Raw genomic sequence first — 26,911 nt, forward strand, 5'->3', positions numbered from 1 at the left:
TTTGTCAGCATCGAACCTCAACGGGCTCAACTTTTCAGGCACAATTAAAGCGCTAGAAAGGTGGACAGACTCTCACACACAATTGGAACTGGCAAGATGGGCTCTCATGCTATATATGTGTCAGAGGAATGAAAGAGAGACTGGACTGGTCTAAGGGTGGAGATATACTTGCTTTTAACTACGCGTTCACATGATGTCTGCCTCGTGTGTCTTGCATCCGTTTGGAGCGTGGGCTGCGTGCGTTCTCAGAAATTAACGCTACACGTCCGCAAGATGCAAAAAACACATGACCTGTAGGGGCAGCGTAGGTGCAGGATGCAGTGACAGGGTCAGCAGATACGTCACCAGCAACAACAGTGGCGGAAACTTTTGAGGACAGGCTCATTGAACGACTCTGCAACTACACTCGTCTTTACGCCGTGTCACTGCCACTACACACCAACAAACATGTCTGCCACAGCTAGCGACAGATAAGTCAACATCAAAACAAACAAATGGAAACAGGCTCAAGACTGCTGTTTACGTGCACGGAAAAAGATGATGGAAAAATGGAACTCCTTTTTCTTCTTTCTTTTGTTTTCACAGGCGGTTTATGGTCTTAGTTCTCTGTTGAGCCCTCTAGTGGTGTTTTGCAGTAACACGCATAGACAAACAGCTGTGTCGTGAACAGTTCGCTTCACTAGGCAGCCGGGTGTCTATGCAAACGCACGGTCAAACCGCAAGTATATCTCTAGTCTATGAGAAGCAGCACCAGATTTATTATGGGTGAGTAATGAGAGCAAAGTTGTGTTGCTAAGTCTTTCTTTTGTTGTCGTCGTTTTGTTTTTGTTTTTTTAGAGACTAACAATAAAAGTCTCAGCATTCTTCCCTGCACCTCACCTTACACCTAACAAGTATCAAAAGTACTCACTGTGCAGTAAAATGGTCCCTGTCAGTGTTTTACTATTATATATGTCTTTGGATTTGCTGCATCAAAGTGTATGTTGCATTTTACTGCTGTAAATATTTAAGGTTCTAAAATACACAAATATAACCATAATTATAACCATATAACATCTGGGGACCCAGTGATTTTCTACACTGTAAACACTGTTAAAAGCTTAAAAAATGTATCTATAGTTATAATATAGTATAATTTAGTCTTTTTGTGTGTGTGTGTGTGTGTGTGTGTGTGTGTGTGTGTGTGTGTGTGTGTGTGTGTGTGTGTGTGTGTGAGTCTGACCTCCTCAGCCGTGACAGGTTCGGATGAGCGGCTGATGGCGGAGAAGTGCATTGTCTCCATGTCGGGCTCGTTGTCGGTGTAGGCCCCGCCCTCGTCGGCAGTGTCGTCCAGGTCGGAGGTCAGCCGGCTGTCCATGCTGAGGTAGTCGGCGGACAGGAAGGACAGACGCTCCACGTCCTGGCAGTCCAGATCACTCTCTACTCCCTCCAGCTAGAAGAGACACATGGTGGATCTTGGGTGTACAGGCAGGAAGGATGGACAGACGGATAGCACGAGAACAAGAGAGAAGAAAGAAAGACAAACAGAGCCGAGCTGTAGAGCACTACTGGCAGGAAGTAGGAAGACACACAGTGAGCATGCTCACAAGTGCACACACAAGTGGCTGCTATAGGTGACAGGAAGGTAGAAGGGCAGTTAGTCCACTACTGACTAATGAGACTCAATAACAACTCACTATACACTAACTAAAGCTTCTACAGTCTAACAGAAAAGATGTAGTTTGTGGTGATACTGAACTGTATGAACAGAGTTCTAGGTTGTGTTATTCAGCCAACATTCATTGATATAAATAATGTAGATAAAATAAGAAAAATACTCAGTCAGCATAATTTGAAAGATGCTCTACACATGAGGATTTTTACTCTCTGATTATCCCTAACTGAAGAACACAGGAGAAGCCTGTGAAGTCAATGAGGCTGTTTGCACTTGACATTAACATGCATCGTGATCTGCTCAGGCTGGAAGTAAAGCTGTGACTGCACATGACACACAGTGAGATCCCATTGCTCAGATCAGATCCGGTCTAGGCGGTCTAGGCTCTTTAGCCCCTCTGCAGTGGCTCCCCGTTAATAAATAAACCAGACCCTCAATCTGCATGATGTTTCCTGCATGAGTAGATAATGACTGAATTTTCATTTTTGGGTGAACTATCCCTTGAATTTTCATTTAACATTGTTGTGGGTCTATGTAAAGGTTGAGACAACTCAACATGTCTAGGTAACATAATGCAGTACATTTTTGTTTTTTGAGCCCAACGTAAGGTTTGAAAGATTTTTTTTTTACCAACAACTAATCTTTAGTTGAGATAAGTTACTTTTCTTCCTTAGATCAACTTAAATCGTTAAGTTTCAAAACCCCCCAGGAATTCAACATTTCAAAAATTAGAAATTCATCCAAAACTGTAATGTTTTAAATTACTAGCCTTTGAATTTCCAGGCACCAAAGTAATGATAAATCAGGTTCACAGCTCATTGTGAAATTCTGCAGTACATTTTTGTGAGTTTCTAAAACTTAAAGATTCAAGTTCAGCTAAAGAAGAAAAATAAATTATCTCAACTAAAGATTAGAGGTCAGCAAAACTCTTTATTAGTTTATTTCTAAACATTAAAGTTTGAGTTGGGCTCAAAACTCCCAACTCTGTTGTATGTTGCCTTGAAATTTGAAGACATCTCAGCTATTTTTTTTAAAGTGATTCTTACAGTTGCCAGTTGTAAAAATATGCAGCCAATACACCAAATTAAAAAAAAAAGTTTTAATATCTCATCAACTAAACTGTGCATCATAGTTTTTGGCTCAGTGTCTTTTCCTCTAAATTTTGACAGTGGCTCGTCTTCTTGAGTCTCTATAAGCTGCCAAATTAAAACAAAGTCTTAAGGGAAAAGAGAATTTAATAGTTGTGGCTCCAGACAATTTTTGTCTTCTTTTTATGGCCAAAAATGTCTCTTTTGATGATAAAGGTTGCAGACTCCTGATCCTGGCCTAGAGCTGCAACAATTAGTCGATTAATCAAACAGTCAATGGAAAAAAGAAGAATCAGCTGCAAACCTTTTTTCAATATTTATTTGCATGTAAAGCAGGGAAGTAAGATCCTATCGGTGATGGTCACCGGAGACTCATGTGAGGATGCATTGTAATACCTGGTGTAAACAGCCTCAGTGTGTGTGTGTGTGTGTGTGTGTGTGTGTGTGTGTGTGTGTGTGTGTTTACCTTGCCGTCAGAAACCCAGACAGCCTGCATCTGCTGCTCTCTGATGGAGTCTTTGACGCTGCCGTACCAGGCGTCATTGGCTGAGTTCAGATCGATGGTGGCTGAGTGAGAAAAGCACCCAAACTCAGAATACACACTCAAACAGCTGCAGCAGTTTGACTACAGTGCATTATGAATCTCTGTGTGTGTGTGTGTGTGTGTCTCTACCAGTGAATAAGTGGGAGCACGTCTTCCTCAGTTTGACGGACTGCTCGTAGAGTTTGCGGGCGCTGCGGTTGGAGTTGGGGGCGATCCTCTGTCTCATGGCCTTGATGCCGTGCTTGCTGTCCGGGTTGAAGAAGATGACAATGGGGTACCACTGGGTGTAGTTCAGGGTGTCCACTGCCTTGGGTGTCACATCCAGCAGGGCGTGCTTGTCCTGTGACAGGTGAGAAAAAGAGAGAGGTAACTGTCTCAAAAAGAAAGTGTTTGTATTATCCAAAAAATTGTTTAAACGGTGCTTAAATTTGAACTGTTTTCTGCTTTCTAACAGTGCACTTTCAGTCTAGTCGACCACTCTAAATTAAAATTTTATTTACTGGGAAATGAGTTCATCCCTACAGAGATATGGCAGCATAAAAGCCAGCAGCAGCAGGATAAAAGACAACTTCTTCCCTTCTTCTTTCCCCTTCCAAAAACCCTGCAGTCACCCAGCAGTCACACAAATATGCACACCCAGGGTTCCTACACAGTTTCCAAAGTCAAATCCAAGCACTTTTCAAGGTGCATTTTCTTTTTTTTTTTTTTATTGAACTATTTAAAACTATCAGCATACAGCTGGTACACAGTAACTACATTTGCATGTGCCGTACAGGTGGATTAAATCAAAATAATCAGTTCAAAAAGTCCATAAAATGTCCATTTCTCTGAGAGATTTGTTTAGAAAGAGTCCTGACTTCCCCCCATGAGTGAGACCAACATAATATGTCCTTCAGATTATTTATCGTATCCTGTTTCCATCCATTCCATACAGACTGACAGATCACACTTGCCACACGTGCAGAGTGGCGAGCGAGGCACGTGCAGAATCGTCTTCATTTTGTGCGAGAGGCAAAAGCAATTAAGCTCTCTGGCTTATTTTATTTCTTTATCTAAAAGTGAACTAATGCAATTACAATTTCAAGCAGTTTCAAGCACTTAATCCAAAATCCAAGCACTTTAATAATAGTGCTACAGATGTGCTATATGTGTAGGCGTATATATACACATGTATGTATGTGCTTATATCGCTTTTCATGTTTTACTTGTGTTTCATAGACCCCTCTGATTAGAGGGTGTTAACCTGCTTCTATAAAATATAAATGTCATGATGCAGAATGTCTCAAGAAATCAGTGTTGTTCCCACAAGACACTATGTGGGGTTTTAACACCAGCATGGATGTGTCTCATCACAGTATAGTAATATAATTTGGTTTACAACTCAAAAAACATGTTTAAATATGCAGTACCTCTTTAAAGTATTACTACCAGGTGCTGCGAGGAACAATATCTCATTCTGCTTTATGTCTATTTATATATGGATATGGTTGAAATAAACTTGAACTTCAACAATCACATTTCTTATTCAAATATCCTGATCTGAAGTAGATACTCAGGTATTCGAGCCTGTATCCCTATTCCTCTTAATTTATTTAACGTGCATCCTTTAACTGCATCAGTACTTCTAAGTTTAAGTTTACAGGGATAGTTCACCTAAAAATTAAAAATCAGTCATTATCTACTCAAGATGATACGGATTGAAGGTCAGGTTTAGTTTTTTAGTCCACAAAACACTGCTGGAGTTTCACAGGAAAACAGTGTTGCAGAATCTCCCAAACAATGGAAGTGAATGGTGACCAGTTTTCAAACATAAAAACATAAAATGCCTCCATGCTGCTCGTCTGGTGTAATCCAAGTCTGCTAAAGCCCTGACATGCTGAGTTGACTTCACTATAGATCCTTATCTTGGAGCCACGTTACATGTGCACACTGACTGAACTGGGTGTGTGTGGCGTGACGTGTGCACACACGATTCACCTGTATGTTGGTGCTTTAGGAGACCTGGATTACAACAGATGAGCAGAATGGAGGCATTTTATGTTTTTATGTTTGAAAACTGGTCTCCATTCACTTCCATTGATTAGGAGATTCTGCAACACTGTTTTCCTGTGAAACTCCAGCAGTGTTTTGTGGACTAAAAAAACTTAACCTGGTCTTAAATCGGCATGAGGGTGAGTAGATAATGACTGAGTTTTTATTTTTGGGTGAACTATCCCTATAATGTGCATGAGCATGTATAATGAGTGTATAATCAGATTAGTTCATTCCCTACAGGATCTCTTCTGTTTCATAGTGGTTGGTCATCTAGATCTTGATCTCACATGAAACACTTAACAAAAAAACAATGAACGTAAACCTTTAATAAAACATAGATGACAGTCATTGGTTGTGGTATTCTGCAGGTAGTTGGTTGACAGAATCCTTTAAATCTATTTAAATTGTTGTTTCCCCAAAGTGAATGTCTAGGACATGACACAGATTGGTATTTTGTGAGGGTGTGTGCACGCATGTGGTACCTGCTCGATGATCTGTCGGATGGTGTTCAATCGAACCACTCCTGAGGACTTCTCAGAGCCGGCGTCTTTCGGCTCAGTTTCTAACATGAGAAACAATGGAAAGGTTCAGTTAGAAGCATCACGAGGACAAATATTCAGTTAGAAAAGGAGACACACGAACACATTCCCAGAAGCTGGCAGAGACTCACTGGCAATAACAAACAGGTCGGGCATCTCAGTGGCCAGTTTCTCATTGGCAGCGTCAGCGATGGCGCCGAACAGCACGACAGGACGCCGGAAACCAGCTGCAACGACACACCCCTGTTACGATTCTGCTCACACTTTAGAACATTAACATAACGTTAGCCAGTTCTGGAGGCTGGAGGACACCAAAACAAACAAAACACATGCGTTCATACATGCTGGTTCTGTTTCAAGGTCTTCAACACAAGAAATGCCAAATTTCCAGAAGTGCTAGAACAGCCATTAGTGGTCACTTTGACCTCTGACTTCCAAACTCTATTATCTGTTATGATAAGTAGCAGACTAAGAGATTAGTGCATTTATTGTTAACATAAAACTGTAAGAGAGACACAGTTAAATACATTTTATAAGATTATAAACATCTTATTTTAACATGAATAATAAATTTCCACATTGAACCATCACAAAAAATAACCATAGCTTGTAGGAAAAGGCTAGAAAAACTTTATTTTTAATTGAGTCTTCTTAATTAGTTTTTTTTTTTTTTTTTTTGTATTTTAATGTCAGGGGACCACTTCTGAAGTTTTATTGACGGGGACAATGATAGTTGCTAAGCAACCAAGATACATCTCCAACTGTACAAGTAATAATATAACCAAGGGTTGAAATAGTTAAAAAATATCACTTTTTTTTTTTGCTTTTTGTGTAATTTATATATAAAAAAAACGTATGATTAAATACACAGAGAACAAAACAGTTTAAAAATGTTACAGATCGATGAATGAAACATGAAAGTCGAGAAGTCTAGATATTTCAATATGGGTCCAACTTGCTGTCCTCCACTGTCTCAAATCTGAGACTTGACAATGAACTGTGAGCTTTTCAAAAAAACATTTAAAAAAATCATGGTTTGGGTATAAATAAGTTTTATATCATGTACATCACATGACATAAGTTTCATAACTTAAAACTTTAAATAATGTCGACTCTTGGTTTCACATGCAAACTCTGGTCACCTGGATAAAAGTCCTGTTTGTTTGTCCATTCAAATCACACTACTTCCTCCACACATGACTTTTTTTTAATGGGAAGCATCACCAATCACATGCATGCAAAGTTGGACTTGGCGTACGCGTAAATTGGCAAACACACTGCATGAAAATACATAGTCTAAAGTCGTATTTGTATGCAGATCAAAGAGATCAGGGTGATTAATAAACATGAGGTTTCAGTTGTAACTCAGTAACAAATCATGTATACAGTACAAGTATTTTCTCCAGTGTTTTCACAGAGATATAAGGAATCCACCCACCTTCTCGGAGCACCACTCGTTCGTATGCAGGGAAGCGGGTGGCGAGGGTCTGACTGCTCAGGTTGTCTCTGCTCTTCCTCAGGTCTTTCCTCTTCAGAGAACGTTGGGCTCGCAACCTCCAGAAGTCGGCTCTGTCACCCTGAACAACTTTGTGGGAGCTCTGGACGCTGGCCATCTGCTCCGCCCTGACAGGACAAATACACCTGTCACTTATCCAGTCATTACTCACATTTGTACTGCATCAAACTGTACATGAAAAAGAAACTAACTTTACCTCTTTTTCACAGATCTGACCTGGGATGCAGTGATTTCCGAATACTTTTCAACCCTGTATTTTTCAATTATGCACTCACTCTGAATTTGATACCTGCAACATGTTCTAAAAAAGTTGTGACAAGAGCATGTTTACCACTCTGATACATCAGCTTTTCTTTTAACAGCACTCAGTCAGTGTTTGGGAACTGAGGACAATAATTGTTGAAGATCTGAAAGTGAAATTCTTTCTCATTCTTGCTTGATATACGACTTCAGGTGCTCAACAGTCCGGAGTCTCTGTTGTTGTATTTTGTGCTTCATAATGCACCACACATTTTCAGTGGGAGACTGGATGGCAGCATATGATGCTCCAAAACCTGTACGTACCTTTCAGCATTAATGGGGCCTTCACTGATGTGACACTTACCCATGATTCCATGGGCACTAACACACCTCCATACCATCACAGATGCTCTATCTGGATGGTCTTTCTCCTCTTTAGCCTGGAGGACACGACGTCCATGATTTGTGAAAACAACCTGAAATGTGGACTTTCTGAATCTTTTAATGATATTATGGATTTGAGATGGTGAAATCCATAAATTCCTGCATTTGTGTGTTGGGAAACATTCTTTAACTGACGGACTGTTTCTAGTTTTTCACAAAGTATTGCTGAACTTCACCCCATCCATGCTTGTGAACGACTGAGCCTTTCAAAGATGCCCTTTTAATACCAAATCATGATCCTGTCACCAGCTATCACTTCACCTATTTACCTATGAAATGTTCCAATCAGGTATTTTTGGAGCATTCTACAAATTTTCAAGTCTTTTGTTGCTCCTGTCCCAACTGTTTTCGAAACTTGCTGCAAACATCAAATTCAGAATGAGTATATATTTACAAAAACACAAAGTTTATCAGTTTGAAATTAAAGATCTTTGTACTGTATTCAGTTGAATGCAAGTTGAAAAGGATTTGCAATTTGCTGCATTCATTTGGGTTTGTTGATCTGTCACAGATCCCTAGAGTTTTCTGACAGTGTACAAACTGTGGGGAAACATGCAGGGTGGGGATTGGAGCCTTTACTTATCTCACCTAGCTGCTACTTGAACAAATTCCGCATGCAGGCATTTTAAAGTACAGTAATTTTCCCAGTGTCATTGGTTGGTATACTCAAAACACACAAGGATCATACCAAAGCATACAACTGGGACACATGTGGTCTCACACCAGTGATTTACTCAGCCTCTGGGCCGTGGACCTGCAATTACAGTAACCCTCTTGGGCCAATTAGTGTAATGTTCCTGGAGTGCAGCACTGCTGTGCTCATTTGTGCCATTGAAAGAAGGCTTGTTAATGTGAGAGATCCAGAGAAAAAGAGGAACACTGTGCTCAAAGAGCATTCACAATGTGGAGGAGCAGTCAGACGACAGTGAGGACGTAGTAGAGGAGATAAGACGTTTAAAAAGAAGCTGGATTAAATAGGAGACAGTGGTGATGGAGGGGAAGATAAGAGAAGGGATGAAAGGATGAGCGGAAGAATAGTTGTTTGGATAGATGTATGGTCTTTTAAGATAAGCAGCAGCTGGCCTGTGGCCAGGGCAGGCCTGTCTGATCCACTATCTGAAAGCTCCCCAGGTTTGTCAGAGATCCCACTAATTCAAGTTCATTCAGAGCAGGCCCAGAGGACGTTGATAGAGATCGAGGAAAGGAAAATATTTTAGCTGTCACCCACCCATCTGTTCACACAATCTCTGAATGTACTACAGTACTGTCAGTGGCTCAAGAGCAGGCTGGAATAAAAAAGTATAAGGCAGCAAGTTGGGAAACATTTAGAGTCTATATGAGGTTATAATTCATGATTTTATTCTCATTGATATATAACAGAGCAAATCAATCCAGAGAGGAAAATGTGCACTACATGTATGTATACATGAGACTACACAAAGCTGCTTGCTAAAGCAACAATTAAGTGATGATTAATCGATTATCAAATAATCCATGACTATTTTGATAATCGGTTTGAGTATTTTTTTAAGAAAAAAAGTGAACATTCTCTTATTTCACCTTCTTAAATGTGAATATTCTCTGGTTTCTTTACTCCTCTCTGACAGTAAACTGAATATCTTTGAGTACAATAAGACATTTGAGGACGTCATCTTAGGTTTTGAGAAACACTGGTTGATATATTTTTGATCATTTTCTAACATTTTAAAACAAGCAACTATAACTGATTCAATGAACAGTTGCAGCCCTACTGTTTGCACACGTGTCCTTCTTCAGTTGTCGTGTATGCATTAGGGACAGTAACCGCATTACTGCAGTCTTCTGATGCCTGCAGGGGTGTTGAGTTCATCACGGTCATCACTGTAAACTTTATTTTGAAGGGTCACTTAAACACTGCAAGATCAGCGCTGTCCTGTCAAGTCAGGAGCACAGCATCTGATTGGTTAACAGACCCAACTCATGGCATCTTGGGATTGCCAGTCAGCGGCTAACAATATGCTAACAATATAAAACTGTTTTCAAAACATAAAAATGGATAAATAAGTAGAGAAGACATTCTGGAGTTATTTTACCACGTTTCCAAAAAGAGGCTTCAGTTCAAGGCTTGATTACAACAGTTCTGAAAGGGACACAACTGCAGCAGAGCTGATGTTGTACAGGTAAAATGCTAGCCTTAGCATTAGCTTAACATTAGCCTTTCATGCTCAGATTTCATGGCTGATGCTGTCACTTTTCCAGCAGTTGGGGAACAACAGACAAGAATTTTCTTGGTGTTGAGAAGCTGTTGCGTTTAGTAACTGACACACTGTAACCTGAACTGTACATTTACTGCCAGACTGACAACTTAATTACAGTTAAAGTTTCTGCTCCGCTGTGAGCAGCACTGACAGTCTGCTGCTTACTCTCCTTCACTTGCACACTGCCCAATTCCTTAAAGAAGCTATTCTTGTGACAGTATTCTTCTATAAAATCAAATAAAACACAAAAATTCAGCTGCAGTGAACGGCCATGCTATGGGAATGCTTTGTCATCACGGTAAGACAAAAATCCATATCACAGCCCTAGTATGCATTCACTCTGCTTAATTACAAGAAGAGTGAGTCTTTTTTTTTTTTCAACAGCAGCAACAAAAACAGGGAGCGGCCGATGGCCCTACCTGCTCTTGTTGGGGATGATTCCCTTCTCCAGCAGCTGCTTGTCCTTGCCGACACGGATCGCCAGCCAGTTGCCGAGCTTGCCGTCGTAGAGGGTGTCCACCACCTTGAAGATGTCCCCCCGGCTGAAGGCCAGGCTCTGGGGTGTCTCCTTCTCGTACTCGAAGTGGGTCCGGATGAAGAAGGAGTCTCCACGCCCCGACACCAAGATGTCATTATAGACTAGATGGACAAAAAAGTGAGAGAAAAAGAGAAGGAGGCATTAAAATAACCACTAGACTCTGACCACAGCAACTTGACTGGACTTTTTAATGCACTTGTCTGAACTTTTTACTAGATGTGACCATTTCTAACAAGTGGTCGATTTGTTTGAGGGAGCTCTTGCTGAAAGGATTCTGCTGAGAGGCCTAGTTGCTCTTTATAAACACATACATGAACATTAAATCAGAGTTAAATCAACAACTCAAAATACTACATGAGGAGGAGGAGGAGGGAGCTGGAGCAGCAAACCATGTTTGCATGATCATCAGTTTATTTTTCTTTGACATGTTTCATGTGGCATCTTCATTAAAGGTTCCCTGTGGAGCTGCTGACCTCTAGTAGCACTATGAAGTTGTTTTTCTATGAGTGGCTGCCTGTTTTACTGTATGCTGCAATGTGCCAGAAAAGGAGGGAAGAAGAAGACTGCTGCCATGAATGTATACTTAAAAATGCAGCTTCCAAAGTATGTTTTGCAGGAAGGAAATGCATTAGGGAGGAAAATGCAGCAATTGTGCATGAAAAAATGAGTACTGCAATCCAAAGAGTGATGTGGAGTCATAGACTGTGTATTAAACAGGTTGAAATTCTGTGAAATAGACGATCTATGGTGAGTTGTTTCCCTCTGCCCTGTCCTCCCCAGACCCTGCAGGAGTTCTGCAGGAGTGCAGCACACGTCCTCCACTGTAAACCGATCAGCTGTTTATAACTGTCTGTAAATATAAAATTAAGCTTGTTATCCTAAAAACAAAAGCCCACTGCTCTGAAAATACACACTCTGGAGTTGTAGCTGCCTGTCTCACTGCTCACTCACTTTTACAAGATTATGAATGATTTCATGTGACTCATAAACAGACATGCACTTATTTAACAAACATTCTGCATTAATCTGAACTCTAATTAACATGAAATGGGCAAATAAAAACAGTTATTCCAGCCCGATGGTTTTTCCAAAAGGGGAAGCCACAGTTGCAGCGTTGCTGTCTGAGAAGCGAGTATTTCAAGTTAACGTTTCCGTGATCTCTTTTGACATTTTGTGATCATTATATGATTTATTATAGTGAATATACTACAGATTACTTTTGATTGTTTTCAAGAAAACTCAACATAGCTCCTTTAACTAAATGAATGAGCTCTTATTCTGATGATAAGAGGGATTAATTTTAAACAGTGTATTCTTGTATTATGTTGTATTGAGTTCTCACACAGTCCCGCGCTCCGTTTCACACCGTTGAGCGTCAGAGTGACAGTCGTTCCCTTGGAGGCTCTGAGCATATTTGTCCGTGAGCATGTAAACATGCATTTATGTATAATTTTTCCCCTGAGAGGTGGGGCTTAAAGATGGAAATTAAATTAACTACAGGCCACATCAGAGTTTAATTTAGAATGAATATTCATGGTGCCCAGAGGGTGAATTCTAATGAATTTAGTGACCTCCTGATCTTTACTCTTATGCCACATAAGGCTAAAAATTCCACTTTTACAAGAGATTTCTCATGATCTCATTTACTGAGCACCTTTACCACCATCAGGAGCATCTACATTATGTAGCCACACTACTGGTGGACCTCTAAGTGTTGCTAAATTGTCAATATATTGATGGTACCATCCAACTGTGGGCTGTAAGGAATATTTTCAGTCAAAATCTACTCAAAGCCCTCTTACTAGCTCTTACATTTTTTAAACTTGGTTATTTTTCCCCTCAAGTCTATTTTGCCCAGTCCTGCCCTGCTGTGCTGTGATTGGTTGCTACTACTGTTTGTGCGATTGCTACAGAGCCTTTCTAATGTTGTGAAAGGGACTATTGTAACCATAAACTTTAATTTTCAATAAAACTACCTGTGTAGTTTTTGTTCTTAAACCAAACCAAAGTGTGACTGAAAACTGAAACTAAGTCTAAAAAAATATTAAAAGTGATGTTTAACTTCACATGGGACACAAAGATCTGTCTCCTGGGCCAAAGTCCTGTTTTTGATCCATTAATCTACCACAACTGCCTTGCTAAACTTCTCCAAAGTGCCAGTCTACAGTCATGCTCAGAGCCAATCGCAGCACAGTAGGGCGGACTGTGGCAGAACAGTCTTGGGGAAAAATAACACTGCTTTTTTCTCATACAAAGTTACTATTTGCACCCTGGTGAGAATAGTGACATGGCAGCTATTCAGCTATTTACACTAGTTGAGCAATAAAGAGCAACAAAGTTTCTTTACAGAGGAAGTTTAGGTGGATGAATGACTCCCTTCTTGTCATATTACTGAATAAGAGACTACAATCAAGCAATCAATGTGTTTATGTTCTTTCATTCACCGCGATAGAGAGGAAACAAAATTATAAACCCTGTGTAATGGATATGTCGAGTGATATTTTATATGTTTCTTATTGTCAACAAATCTACTAATGCATCCAAGTATTGTATGTCTGATATATTTTGTTCCTTTGTGCCACAGAGCTCCATTATTGTTTAAATATTAAACTCTTCAATGAGCCAAACTGTGTGACATGTTCCCTCAGTGTAGTTTATTTTTACTCAGTAACACACACACTGTTCTGCTCCTACAATATTCATAAAAACATGAAATGTGGATTATTCCACTCCACTGCTGAAAATAGTGCTGAAAAGTTTTACTGACTTAAAATGTTGAGTGCTTTTGTTTTTATTAAGCTCAAATTTTTCAATAAATTTGAACTGAACAGGGGTTTTATACTTAAAATGATTCAGTTCTTTTAACTAACAAGGGGGGTGTCCTGAATTGCATTTAATGAAAATGTTTGAGTTGTAGTAATAACTTTTTTGTTTTAGAGTATTGCTAACTTATTCAGGTTTTCAGTGCAGAAAATTCACTATTAACTTTCAAATGTGCGTGTCCTTTTTTTCCACAAATTCTTGCTCAGTGACTTTGACTCCTTCTCAGTCAGTGCAGTTATTGCTTTTGGTTTATTGTTTCAAGTCAGTTATCACATGAATGAAGTTCCACACAATAAAGAACTAATATGTGGACCTTTCAGCTTAGATTAATTTGTTACATGCACTGTTCTGAAAGGTCAGGAATGAACTTCAATGCTCAAATTTCTACTTTTATTTGCACTATCAAACAAAATGCACATATTTGTCTGACTGTTGCATGGAAATAGACTTTGCAGCCTGCTCCAGGCTCCAGTGAGGGTTCCTGATTTGATGTGTGTGGTCCGACAAAGCGCTGACCCAAAAGGACTAACAGAGGCAACAGTCATACTGACTACAATCCACTGGCTGCACACACAAGGCTCCACACACACTGTGGACTCACATTCAGTCTACTTTAATCACACACTCACAAAATTCATAAAACAAAGGGTTCCCCTTGTATAACCTTCTTCTAGTTGAGTGCTCCTCAAAAAATATTCAAAGACTAACAAACCCTGTGAGTAGCAGCACACCACAGGCCTTAAAGCTAGAAAACCTAAAGAAATACAAAACATACTGTATAGTGTTGTACTTATAATTTTAATGATTGTCTAAGAAAGTATTTTGGCTACGGAAACAGCAGTTTATATTACATTGGTTTGGGTATGATCCACTACCTAACTATAGTCATGAGTCTCTTTTTATTTCCAAAATATTAAGTATATCAATTAAGCAACTAGCGACAAATCTAGTGAGTTATTCAGACCATCAGTGGGAAAATGAGAAATACACATAAATCTATTATTCTGTCCTTTATTCCCATGCATGCTGTAATCTGAGTCAGCACTCCTCTGGCAGCAGCACAGCATTTCTCTGTGTCTTTTGTCCCCTGCAAATGTGACATTAAATATCTGTCCTTGATTACAGGTAATGTACTGTGGACTTACATCATGTTTGATCATAGACCAGGATTGGGCTGTGCTGCGCATTTGTAAATTCTTTATGAAATCCTTTACAAAATCTAGCAATGCTATTAAAACTTAAAGGAAGGAGTTCGGGAAAGTATTCTCAGTGACTTTCTCATTAGTTTATGGTGAATATGAAGCTACAGCCAGTTAGCTAAAGTTGGAAACAGAGGGAAACAGACAGTCTGGTTCAGTCCAGAGGTAACAAAATCCACCTGCCAGCACCTCTAAGGCTCACTGGTTAACCCTGATATCTCATTTATTTAATCTGCACAAACAAAAGTTTAAAAACGACGTGGCATTACGGGAGGTTATGTGCCCTTAAACTGTGGAATTCTTAAATTTTTTTTTGTCTTTTTTCACTCTTAAATTTTGTCTGTATGATATGTGCACTTGGCCTGACCTCAGCTGCAGAGGGCACCAGGTCTTTATTTGAAGCAGGCTTATATTTGAGGCCTTTATTTCTAATTCCCTCTGTTTGATAAGTATAGTTGGTAATATTTTAGTATGAATCATCCTTGCTTTCCCTGTTTTTGTTAAAAGTTAGTTTTGTTACTGCATTATCCTATTAATACAACAAAACATAGTTTGGGTGTGACATTAACACACATATACCGACAGTGACTGCAGTGACTAAAATTGAATATTAGCACTTAATAAGAGGAATTGAGTAAAAATAATGAAGGTTTATTTTTTAAGAGAAGCCAATTGGTTTTATTACTCTGCTCCAGCCATTTTATACTCTTAACTGACTCTTTCCCTCAATCTTTTGTGATCCTTGTCTTGTTTTATCTGTCCACTCTGCTGTTTGTTTTGTGTGTGTTGTCTGTGTTGTTTTTATCCGTGCTGGTTTTATTGTATGTGCTTTTTTTTGTTGTTGTTAAAAACAAAAACCTGTCCAAAATAAAGATCAGGCCTTTATTCGAGACAGGCCTTTATTAGAACCCAGCATTTAATATAATACAGTTTAAATATATTTAGTGATGCATAAATCTCTGCTTAAGATATTCCTTTATAACTGAGCCATTTGCATTTGTTCCTGAAATCTGACCTAGATAAACCAAAATTCTTTCCTTTATATAAGAGACCTGACAGTTGCCACCCTGACCTTTCTAATTTCTACTACTACAATTATATGTGATGACCTGCCAACTCCCTCTGATGACCTTAAATGTCCTCTCAGCAGTGCTGAGCGGCCAGCGTTCATGTCAGGTCAGTGCTCAGCTCCATTGTTTTTAATGTGTTTTGATTCATAAATAGATCTTTTCCATATTTTTTCAGAGTCAAAAGCTCAAGGGCCCAATGTGCTGATTACATAACACAGTTTGTGTTGCTCTGTCTCAGCCAATGTGTTCTTGAGCGGATCTGTGTGGGTGATGTGTCCATGTGTGTCACGGTTGGTTGAACCAAAACTAGCCTGATCTGGTCTAAAAGCCTTGGGGGACCAAGCTGGTACCTCCCTCATTAAATGGAAACATCAGAGAGAGAGAGAGAGACTATGGTCCTGAGGTGTGACTGTGACAGCTGGCAGAGCATTGTGGGTAAAGTACATTGTGTTCTGTGGTTATTCCACAAGTCACTGACAAGCTTACTGAGTCCATTAAAACTGCACTGATTAACACTTTCTATTAGCATTTCTAGTCACAACGCATTCCATCACTGCTGAATCATCAAATACAGACTCAGGCTATGATATGCTAATATGTTACATTTGAAGGATGGTGTTATTCTATGTTTTTCTGTGGCTCTCACTCACTTGCTTGTGTGGCTCTTGGATCCAAGGCCATTGGCTCCAATTGGTGATATACATAATGTTTAAAAACCTCAAAAATATATGGTTTCATTTATTAAAAAGTGTCTCAGTCCCAACAATGTCCTAAAACAGCTGCTCACTGTAGTTTCTAACAAACATTACACAAACAGGAAGAGAAAGTGCATTCAGCAGCTGATGCATTGGATGCTCTAGTGAGTATTCTGGCAGCAGGATGGTGTATGAGGACTGAGTCAATGGCAATAAAAGAGAATGAATGTCAGCATTTACCAGCTTATAGATTAAAATTGTAAAGCAAACAAGAAAAAAGAAGTTGATCCTGAGGGTGGTACTAATACATAAGGTCATAAAAGTAAAAAGGATGTACCTACATGAGACCCTGAATATGCTCCATCAACTTTATGGCAATCCATAAAAGTTTTTAATAACAAGAAAAAGGTAAAAGAGGTAAAAGAAGAAAAGCTTCTAGGAGGCTAAATAAGGGTTGATCTTCTGAGGTGCATTAATGTTCTCATTAAATTTCATGACAATTTGACCCGTGATATATTTTGTATAAAAATGGAAAATGTTGGAGGGAATTTGAAAGTGAACACAAGAACGTGCAATGGACCAGAGAACCGGAGCAGTGGGAGCAGTATTCTGTTCGTTTTGCTGCACCACTGTGATGATGAGAGAGCTGAGCTCTCGATCTACCGGTCTATCTTTGTTTCTACTCTCACCCATGGTCATGAATGGTGGGTCATGACCCAAAGAACAAGATTACGGATACAAGCTGCTGAAATTGCAGGATGGTGGCTGGCATTTTCCTTAGAGACAGGGTGGGAATCCCAGTCATCCATGAGAGACTCGGAGTAGAGCCGCTGCTCCTTTTGTGCAGAAAGGAGCCAGTTAAGGTGGTTTGGGCATCTTATGAGGATGCCACCTGGTCGCCTCCCTAGGGTGGTGGTCCAGGCACATCTAGCTAGGAGGAGGCCACAGAGCAGACCAAGGACAAGGTGGAGGGAATATATATCCATCCTGGCCTGGGAACACCCCAGGATCCCCTCATCAGAGTTGGTTAATGTAGCTGGGGAAAGAGAAGTTTGGGGTCCCCTTACTGGAACTGCTACCTCTGTGACCTGACTTCAGATAAGCGGTTGAAGATGGATGGAAGTAAGCATGAGATATTTCATTATGCCTTGAAAGTAAATAAATAAAGTATAAAGAATACCAGACTTTAGACTTTTTATGGATAAAGAAATGTGAGAATGTGAGAAATGTAACTCTGGCTCTGCTTGTGTGTCTTTGATTTGTGTGGAGGGTCTGCGTTACCATCAGGTTTGCTCTGGGCCAGGATGGTGACCACTTCTCCTTTAGGAATCTCCAGCAGGAAGAGCACTGCTTCTTCTCTCACTACACCTTGAAAGTCAACATTGTTCACCTTCAAGACACAAAGGACACAATAATTAGAACTGTTTGCTAATAAGATATAACACCAAAAGTTTGCTGTAAACTCACGTTCACATTGTAGTTTGAATTATGGCTTCTCTGAGCTTATTTTTCTTTATGAAATGGAAATCAGCTGTGTCTGGACTGGCTACCTTTAAGATTTGGTCCCCGACGCGCAGGCCCTCTTCCTCAGCAGGACTGCCCTCTTGGACACTTGCAATGAAGATGCCGACATCATTTCCTCCTGCTAGCCTCAGCCCGACACTGTCCCCCTTCTGGAAGTTCACCATCACTGTGTTCGGCCTGCAGGAGAAAAAAACACATGCTGACTTTAACACTACGAGCCAGCTTTAATAACATGACACAAATCCGGCCTTTGCAAATGTTAAATGCTCATAATTCAAGGGTTTATAATATATAAGGAGTGAGAAAAAAAAGTTTATTTTTCTAACTTACTCTGAACATAAAAACAATTAATTAACCTGGTCTGGATAGACATGCTTTGTTTGCTCTTCTCTTGCAGATAAAAAAAACTCTGTTAATTTAAGCATTTTAAATGTTGCATTTTCCACGGTCCTTTGAGTTGGTCATGAAAGTATGTTTGTGACCCATTCTTGATAAGTGGGACAAAAGTGTATTTTGAGGGATTTTTGATTTTTACTCTTCAATTATGCTGGAAAATAGATTTTAAAAGATTAAACTCTTCATTATTAAACCTTGTGATGGACTAAACTCCTAGTGATGACTGTTTTTCTATTGAATGTACAGATTTTTCGTCTGACAGAGTCGAAATTTTTTTTACATTTTTTCATTCACGGCATACTCGTAGTGAGCAGCCATTTTATTTTTTAAAGTTTCTCAGAGTTTTCTTAATGTTAATCAAAATACACATTTTTAAACCATAATTCTTTAATTTAGCTTTGATTTCGAAGGACTACAGAGTTGACATGTTATGTTTGAGACACATCTGATAGCAATATTATTTTATGAATTTGTCAAAAAATAAAAATCTTACCAGTGCTTGAGCAGTATTCCAGCCTTTTTTTTTAGAAAAGTGAGACAGGGGTTCTTATATATAGCGAACCCTTTTTATGCCTGATTAAATCATGTTTTTGTAAACTCTGATGGAAATCTAGGGCACAACTTTAAAGGCATGACATTTTTATAAAGTATCTATTTTGAAAACAGAGATGGTTATAATAGCAAACTTTATACCTGTGTTATCAGTAGTTATTCTTAGTTTTAAACATTTTTAAATTGTCTGAAGTTGTGAATTCTTCCCCGGGACAAGGCACAGAACAAGTTTAGAAATTAAAAAATTAAAGCAGATCAAAACATTTCACAAATTACAAACAGGTCATATATACATATATGTATATATGTATATGTATATATATATACATATATGTATATATATGTATATATATATATATATATATATATATATATATATATATATATATATATATATATACACACATATATATATCTTTAAAGAATGGAATTAGAGTGTTGGTATTAATAAATTAAAAAACTAATTTTTTTGGTAGGACATGATTTGTCCATGTTCTCAAGAATGGGTGCTGAGCCTCCTTCCAACCAGCAACTCAACTTATCTTTTTCTAGATAACAAGCACATTTAATTTTGACTTAACTACATTTTGCTGATAATAATACTTTTACTTAAAAGGTGCAGTAAGCGACAGTTGATTGCTGAATCTTATTCCAGCCAGCAACACTCAGCGTCAGTATTTGACAACCTGGGAATGAGACTCAGCAAACTTCTATCTAACTATCTCACCCACCTGTGATAGTTTTATTTAAGCTCAAGGAGCAGAAGTCTAGATCTCAGACCTCTTAAATTCCAATATGCTGAAAGGTTATTATGGGATTTTTGCCCAGTGACACCAAAATTAAACTACGTGATTCAAATGATCAGGTTGTTATCAGGTTTCTGCAGAGGCTTGATGATGAGCTGATCATTTGAATCAGGTGTGTTGGAGCAGAGAAACATCTAAAACATGCAGGACAGTGAGCCTTGAGGACCAGGATTGGGAATCACTGGCCTACACAAACAAACACAAACAAGTCAGGGGGGACTGATGAATGTGAGTCAGGTTTAAAATCATCATGTGAACATTCCTGTCCATGCAGGTAATTATTTGTCATCAGGGAGAGCTACCTTGGCTTTTACCCTGCAGGCCGACGTTGTTATTTGTTTCGTCAGCTAAAAATTACACGGTTGCTGCTGCTGGTTGACAGATTACACCCCATTTAAACAGTTTTCCCAGCCCTCAACGTTACTCGCTGCGCCAACGCTGACCCAGTGTCCAGAACTAAACTGAGACACAGAACGGGGGAACCCAGCTGCTGCTGATAACAGTAATGATTTGACCTTTACACTCTGGGCAGCTCTGTGCTGGAGGTGACATCATTATACTGCACGCTGCTGTGGATGTGTGTGTGGGAGGCCTTTATGTGTCATGTCATTATGTCGACTGGTGGCTGAAATCCACCAAACTGTTCTGTGATTCACCAACTACTGAAGTAGGGACCAATTCAAGAGACACTAATAGACACAGAAATGTTTTTTGTTTTTTTTTTACATTCCTACCACACAACAGTGATTCAAGCTGAAGCTGTTTCTTGCTGCTCTAAACACCGCGGGTCAGCCTCAAGCAAAATCATCAGAGTTTTAAATGCATTCAGTGCCTATAGACATGACACATAATGTACAGTCTAAGTAAAGTGACCTTTCTACTCCTGTGCATTAAAGAAGCGTCACACAAGAGACACAGAGATGCCGTATACGTGAGGTCGATCGTGTACAGGTATGTTGCTGCAATTTGATCAACGTCAACTGAGATCAACTGTGTTCGCACAGTTAATGTAGTTAGTGTTGGAGTTATGTAGTGGGGATGTGAAGGCCATAATTCACTGAGGGCCTCTCATGTATATTCTGTTCTCATATACATACATTTTCATGTCATTATGAATAAAATATAAACAGGGAATAAAAAACTTTTAAATATAGAGAACTGTGAAGAGAGAAAAAGAAAAACTCACCCATATATCTTTTCATCTTCTGGACTGGGTCGGAGGAGAATCTTGGGCGTGGCTGTTGCGGCAGCTGTATGGAAGAAAATCAAGAAGAGTGTGTCAACATCATATATGTTTACAGCTGACAACATGTTAGAAAAGTAAATGTATAATGAAGCTTCAGATCAACTTTACATCTGGTCAGGGACTACAGATGAAAACTAGCATTTTGGCTATTTCTGGCATATTTACAGTAATGTTTATTAATGTGCACTGTGCCTGAAAAATAAATGAACAAATAAAAAAAAGAGAAATTATCAAAGGGTATAAACCTTTACTGTTTACTGTTTACAATCAAAAACATGATTACCGTACTATATTGATTTTATATGCATTTATTTTCAGCTCAAACTCTGTGCTGAACTTTGGTTGTTTTGGCCAGTGGCTCTACACTGAAAGGTTTTTTATGGCCCACAAGACCATCATGGAAATACCCAAAATTAAAAATCTAGCAGAGACAGTCAGTAGCATTATGCTTACCATTAAACTGTTATCAGACCTTTATTTTGAAAGGGCTCAGTGTTGTGTTTATTGGTAATGATAATGAACTGTGTCTTTTATATTAAACTGTAACTTTATTCACTCAGTGCTGCACATCCATGTTGTTTGTGTTCTTCTTCTTCTACTTTTGCTGCCATCATTGCAGCCTGTATGCAGCAGCATGGTTCACTGTTAAACTACACTGTTTTGAACATTGCCAACAAAATATTAGCCCACAATTCAATACATGGAAATTCAGAAACACTTCTGATCATTCTATTATTAGAGATTTGGCCATTATTAGGACCTTATATCATCTGTGTCTGGCCCACAGCAGCCTGATCAATTTCTCATGCGGCCCCAGCATGAAAAATATTTGCCCACTGCTGCCCCATAGGCTTCAAAACCTTTATCCTGTAGATACTTCTGTAGAGTCATATGTGGAGGCGCCCCTATAGCACTTATGTGTGTTTATGCACTGGTGAAGTCAGACAAAGTATGAAGAGTGAGAACATCCGTGTATGGAGGAGGCGGGTGGATGGGAGGGTCAGAAAAATAGCCAAACCAAAGCCAACACGGACTTCTTTTAAAGAGGTTATGCAAGTGACTTACATTACATTATGTACACTATGCTAGATTACATAGATATGTAATGTAAGGGAAGTACGCAATATTGCGTAATTGAGCAACAATTAATCAATTATGACTCAATTAATGAATTAATCACCAACTATTTTGACAACTGATTAATCGTATGAGTCATTTTTAAGGAAATTAAGTTGAAATTTTCAGATTTCAGCTTTTTAAATGTTAATATTTTGTCTGTCTTACTCTCTTATAAAAGTAAACTGAATATCTTTGGGTTGTGGACAAAACAAGACATTTGAGGACGTCATCTTGGCTTTAGGAAACACTGATGGACATTTTTCAACATTTTCTGACATTTTATTAACAACTAATCGACTAATCAAGGTTAAATGAAAATAATCATTAGTTGTAGCTGTATTATATGAAATTATATAGCTTGCATATTTACATATATAAGTAACATACTTACTCTGATCCACACCATGATCTTTTCCTAAACATATGCAAGTAGTTTTTGTGCCTTTATTTTGAAAGCGTACCAAAATATTGCATATTTATTATTGCTAACTTGACAGCTAGAGGGGTTACAGTGTCGTTATTTGAAGTGTCGGACCACTGACCAAGATGCCATATTTGATGAGTTTGGTGCGAGACCATGTTAGAATATGACTATACCTTTAAAGCTGCACTAATCAACAGTCTTCACATCATCACTACATCAAATGACTGTGTAATGTGGAAATTCAGCTCTGTGGTTCAACTTAACTCTGCTGAGCTTTTTTTGAGCGTTGTTTTGCACCTTACCACCTACAACTAGTTACCAGAAGTGAAAAATCTCTGATAAACTCAGTGTACACTACCTGCTCAGTATCAAACAGACAGCCACAGCTAGAGACTAGCTGGTGGACATAATGAAGCATTTAGCAGCTAAAGAGACAGATATTTCCTTGTTGGAAGAGACCAAAAACAGAGCAAGAAGAAGAATGAAATTTGGATTTGGATTCATCAGTTTAACAGAAACAAAATTCCAAATAAATTATAGTGTTGCTTTGTAACTACTGTAAATGTAATCTGGCAGTTTGTTAGCTTGCACGTTTGCTAGTGGGTTTACAGTTCGTTTCCACTACACCCCCAGTGGTAAAAAACCCTCAAAGCATCTTAAGGAGTTGCCTTGTATTCAGTCCAATAAACTCTATAATTTATGGATGTGTCTGGTATTTGTTAGTATTAAGACCCGGCCATAGTAGATGGACGTGGATGGTGTAGCGAGTGATAACCTGGAGGCTCCTCAATGTGCGGTGTGTCTTTGTCCAGCTCAGCTGAGGCCTGGGGGTCTTCAGGAATTTTGAACGGGGAGGCCATTGCTGACATCTTGGCTGTCCTCATGGGTTCTTCCCTGCTACACACACACATATACACAGTGGATGAGAGGCTACAAGGTGTAACATCAACTGATTAAACCCTGAGTGTGCTAAATTAGCACATGTAGGAGGTGGACAAGATAACAGTAAGACCTCGCATAAATTTTAGGACAGCAAAAGAAAAAAAACAGGACACATAACCAGTTGAGGCAGATGGACGCCCTGAGCCTGATTCTGCAAGGTCTCTGCCTGTTAAAATTGAGTTTTTCCTCACCATTGTCGCCTAGTGCTTGCTCATGGTGGGAACTACTGTTTCTCTGTAAACAATATTATGAAGAGTATGGTCTGGACCTAACTTGAATGATGAAATAACTTCAATTAGTGCTTATCAGAGCATTTTTAAGTGTATTTTGGGGAACCTTAAACATGTCAAAGCAAGTCTTAAGTCAATATCGCAGTTCTTGAGGACAAGTCCAAGTCACAAGCTCATAAATAAACTGAACGTCAGTCATGTCAGTTCTTGCTTTCGACTCATCCATCCATCCTACCTGGGGTTGTCTCTTTCATTAGAAGAGTGGGAGGACAGGTCAGACTGGCGGGACCTCCTCTCCTCTGGGGGAGAATAGGAATGGTACGACTCCATCTCTGATATGTCTGACAGACGGACAGGCAAACAGACAGACATCTCAGTTAGACACACGTGCGTCTTTCAAGCTATGCATGCTACCATCACCAGCACCAGCAGAACAAAATGATTGCCTCAGGAAGCCCCGACACCAGCTAATTATCACCTGGGACAGATTGAGGACGTCATTAGAGGTTACAAGGACAAACTTCGGTGCCACAGCTCAGCAGTTAAGATAAAAGCAGCTATTACTCTGACACAATTCATAGGCCAGAAATGATCAGCATGATTGTTCAGATTTATGTAAAAACATCCATAGTTTTTAGACCAGGCAGCCGCTGGTTTCCATTCATATTAGTGCACTTTGAAAATCAGCTTCCATATTGTTTATGATTAGTAATAGTTCAAATACACTAGTACTAGACAGTGCTAGACAGTGAGGTGATTTTGGCAACTCAAGACTGCCAGACGTCTGTAGAAAGTCAGCAAGTTCAGCCAGAAAAGGACTCCAGTGCTAATGCAATAAGGCCCCAAACTTGCAGAAACATGAGGAAGCCTAAAAAAACTTTTGGGAAGGGTTTGAACCTCTCCCACGAGCTCAACAATGAATGCTTCCAATGACAGACTGTCCCAAAGTGTGAGCCAAGTTATTCCCATTTGTACAGTTCAGCAAAGATTTGGTAGGTGGTGATTACAGGATACAAATACACTGACCATGTATGGTAACAAGCTGTGGGTGGTGATCGAAAGAGTAAAACTGCAAATACAAGTGGCCGATGGAAGTCCTTCACAGGGGTTTGCCCTGAGGAGTGAGGTTTGCTTGAAACTAAGTGGTTTGTATGAAGGGTTGTCCGACTGTATCTAAAGACAAAAGTTTAAGCTATTGGCCTCGCTAAGGCCTTGCTCAGGCTGCCAGCGCAAATCTTTTTTTTGGCATATCCAGCTTGCATCCAGATCGAAAGAAGGTCTGTACAGCAAAAACACCACTAAATATGCGATACAAGCCCAATTTTGCTTTTGTATGACATTCAGTTCCAATCAGATTTATGCAGATTTGTCTCATTGCAGATGTTCTGGCTGCTAAAATCTGATTTCTATGTATCTTTTGCATCACTTGCAACGTGACACACAATGATGGCATCAAATTCAGAGTGATGAAAGCGCCTCAAGATGTATATAATTCTCCTCTATTGCTGAGTTTGTCTGTTGCAATGGAGCAGTTGTTCTGCACCATGACTTCACAGCACAACTGTTTGAAAGGTAAGACGATGGATCTCCATTTCTCATGCTTCCGCTGCTGGAAACCATCATATTTGGTAATGGATGCCTCTGTTGCTACCAAAGCAACCCATGCAGATAAGTTGGGATAGAGAAGGATGAGATGTTATGAATTGTACAAATGGGGATAACAGCATATGCTTTCACACAGTCTCTCCTCGGAGACCTTGGAAGACAAGCACTTTCTTTAAAGAATGCTAGGGTGAGTAGCTCAGAAGTCTGGAAGGAGCTCAGAGTAGAATCACTTCTCTCTTTGCCTTGAAAGGAGCCACTCCAGAAAGTCTGGGCAACCGATTACGATCCCTCCTAGAAGCCTCTCTTGGGGAGATTCAGAACATACTGAGGGATTATGTCTCATTTGGCCTTGAAAGACTTTGCAATGGCCAAGGGTAGCTGGAGGACGTGGCTATGCACAAAGACATCTGAACTAGCTTGCTTGGCTTGCAGGCATTGCAACCCTAGATAGGATTGGGATACTGCAGGATCTACCAGGAACAAACACAAATCTTGCAGGAGCAGGCTGTTTAAACTCTGCTGCTGCTCAAAAACTAAACTCTAGATATTCACAGGGTGAAAACTGTAGAAATTCACACTGTCTTGATATAACCACTGGCTTATTAAAAAGAAACACCACGTGACCAGATTGGACATTAAGCAAGTCCTCTTACATGACTGTGATCTAGAATGAACTCAAGCTCATATAGGGTTTCCATGGATATACACACACAAATTATGGTATCTCACGATGACCAAACCAGCCAGTTGGGATCGGCAACTGGCTTGTGCATCCCTAGTGGCTGGGGAACAAACTGGGATACAGGGTCTTGTCTGGGACAGTTAAACGTGTGTCGCAGGGATGTGACCACTGACCCTTCCAATCTGCAGACAACCCACTCTAGTAGTCTAGTCAGAAATCCAGAGGGAGGGGGATTAAGAAAAAAATCCTGTGGAGGGCTCTAGATGAATGGATTCACTGAACACCTGCTAAGAACTGTTGGCCCTAAGTACCATAAAAAATTGAGTCTGATAAAATCTTAAGGATTATAACCTTAAAGAGATACAACAAGACTAAAAAGAGGCAATTCATGTTTAGAAGCTTTCAAGAAATGCTTTCTAAGGATCCATGAGGCAACTTGAATGCCAGTATGAGGGCAGCTCCAGCCTCATGGGAGTATCCATACTGCTTTATAATCCAGAAACAAGCCGGTCAAAAGTGCTTACAGGCAGCCCTGCTCTCCACAGAGACTGCCTGGCCTTTTTCCTTTTTCATTTGAAGTGAACATGGGTGACAGAGTCTTTGATTTGGCTGCTTTTATCTGTCAGAGTGTGGCACTCAACACACTGCTCTGAAGAGAGGGAGGGAAGCTGAAGATAACAGAAGCCTGTACAGCAAGAAAGCAAGAACAAAAGAAACATTTGAGGACTTAGGTGTGAGATGACAAGCAAGGAAATTAGAGTGAA

At 39.6% G+C, this 26,911-nt stretch overlaps 1 protein-coding gene across 1 annotated transcript in view; it reads right to left on the reverse strand.

The window, feature by feature from the left end:
- The window catches only part of LOC146320809 (tight junction protein 2-like), a 121,024-nt gene that overhangs the window by 16,268 nt on the left and 77,845 nt on the right, over positions 1–26,911 (reverse strand). Inside the window, exons 8-19 of the mRNA XM_084729224.1 lie at positions 24,096–24,201; positions 23,464–23,582; positions 21,086–21,149; positions 18,172–18,322; positions 17,903–18,011; positions 10,716–10,935; positions 7,298–7,482; positions 5,991–6,086; positions 5,803–5,882; positions 3,416–3,626; positions 3,209–3,309; positions 1,223–1,432 (exon numbers count right to left, since the gene is read on the reverse strand). Coding sequence (XP_084585350.1) covers positions 1,223–1,432; positions 3,209–3,309; positions 3,416–3,626; positions 5,803–5,882; positions 5,991–6,086; positions 7,298–7,482; positions 10,716–10,935; positions 17,903–18,011; positions 18,172–18,322; positions 21,086–21,149; positions 23,464–23,582; positions 24,096–24,201 — 1,652 coding nt within the window. The remainder of the gene's footprint in view (positions 1–1,222; positions 1,433–3,208; positions 3,310–3,415; positions 3,627–5,802; positions 5,883–5,990; positions 6,087–7,297; positions 7,483–10,715; positions 10,936–17,902; positions 18,012–18,171; positions 18,323–21,085; positions 21,150–23,463; positions 23,583–24,095; positions 24,202–26,911) is intronic.

The sequence above is a fragment of the Lutjanus erythropterus genome, chromosome 10 (assembly GCF_056507025.1).
Source record: "Lutjanus erythropterus isolate fLutEry1 chromosome 10, fLutEry1.hap2, whole genome shotgun sequence".
Classification (NCBI taxonomy): domain Eukaryota; kingdom Metazoa; phylum Chordata; class Actinopteri; order Lutjaniformes; family Lutjanidae; genus Lutjanus; species Lutjanus erythropterus.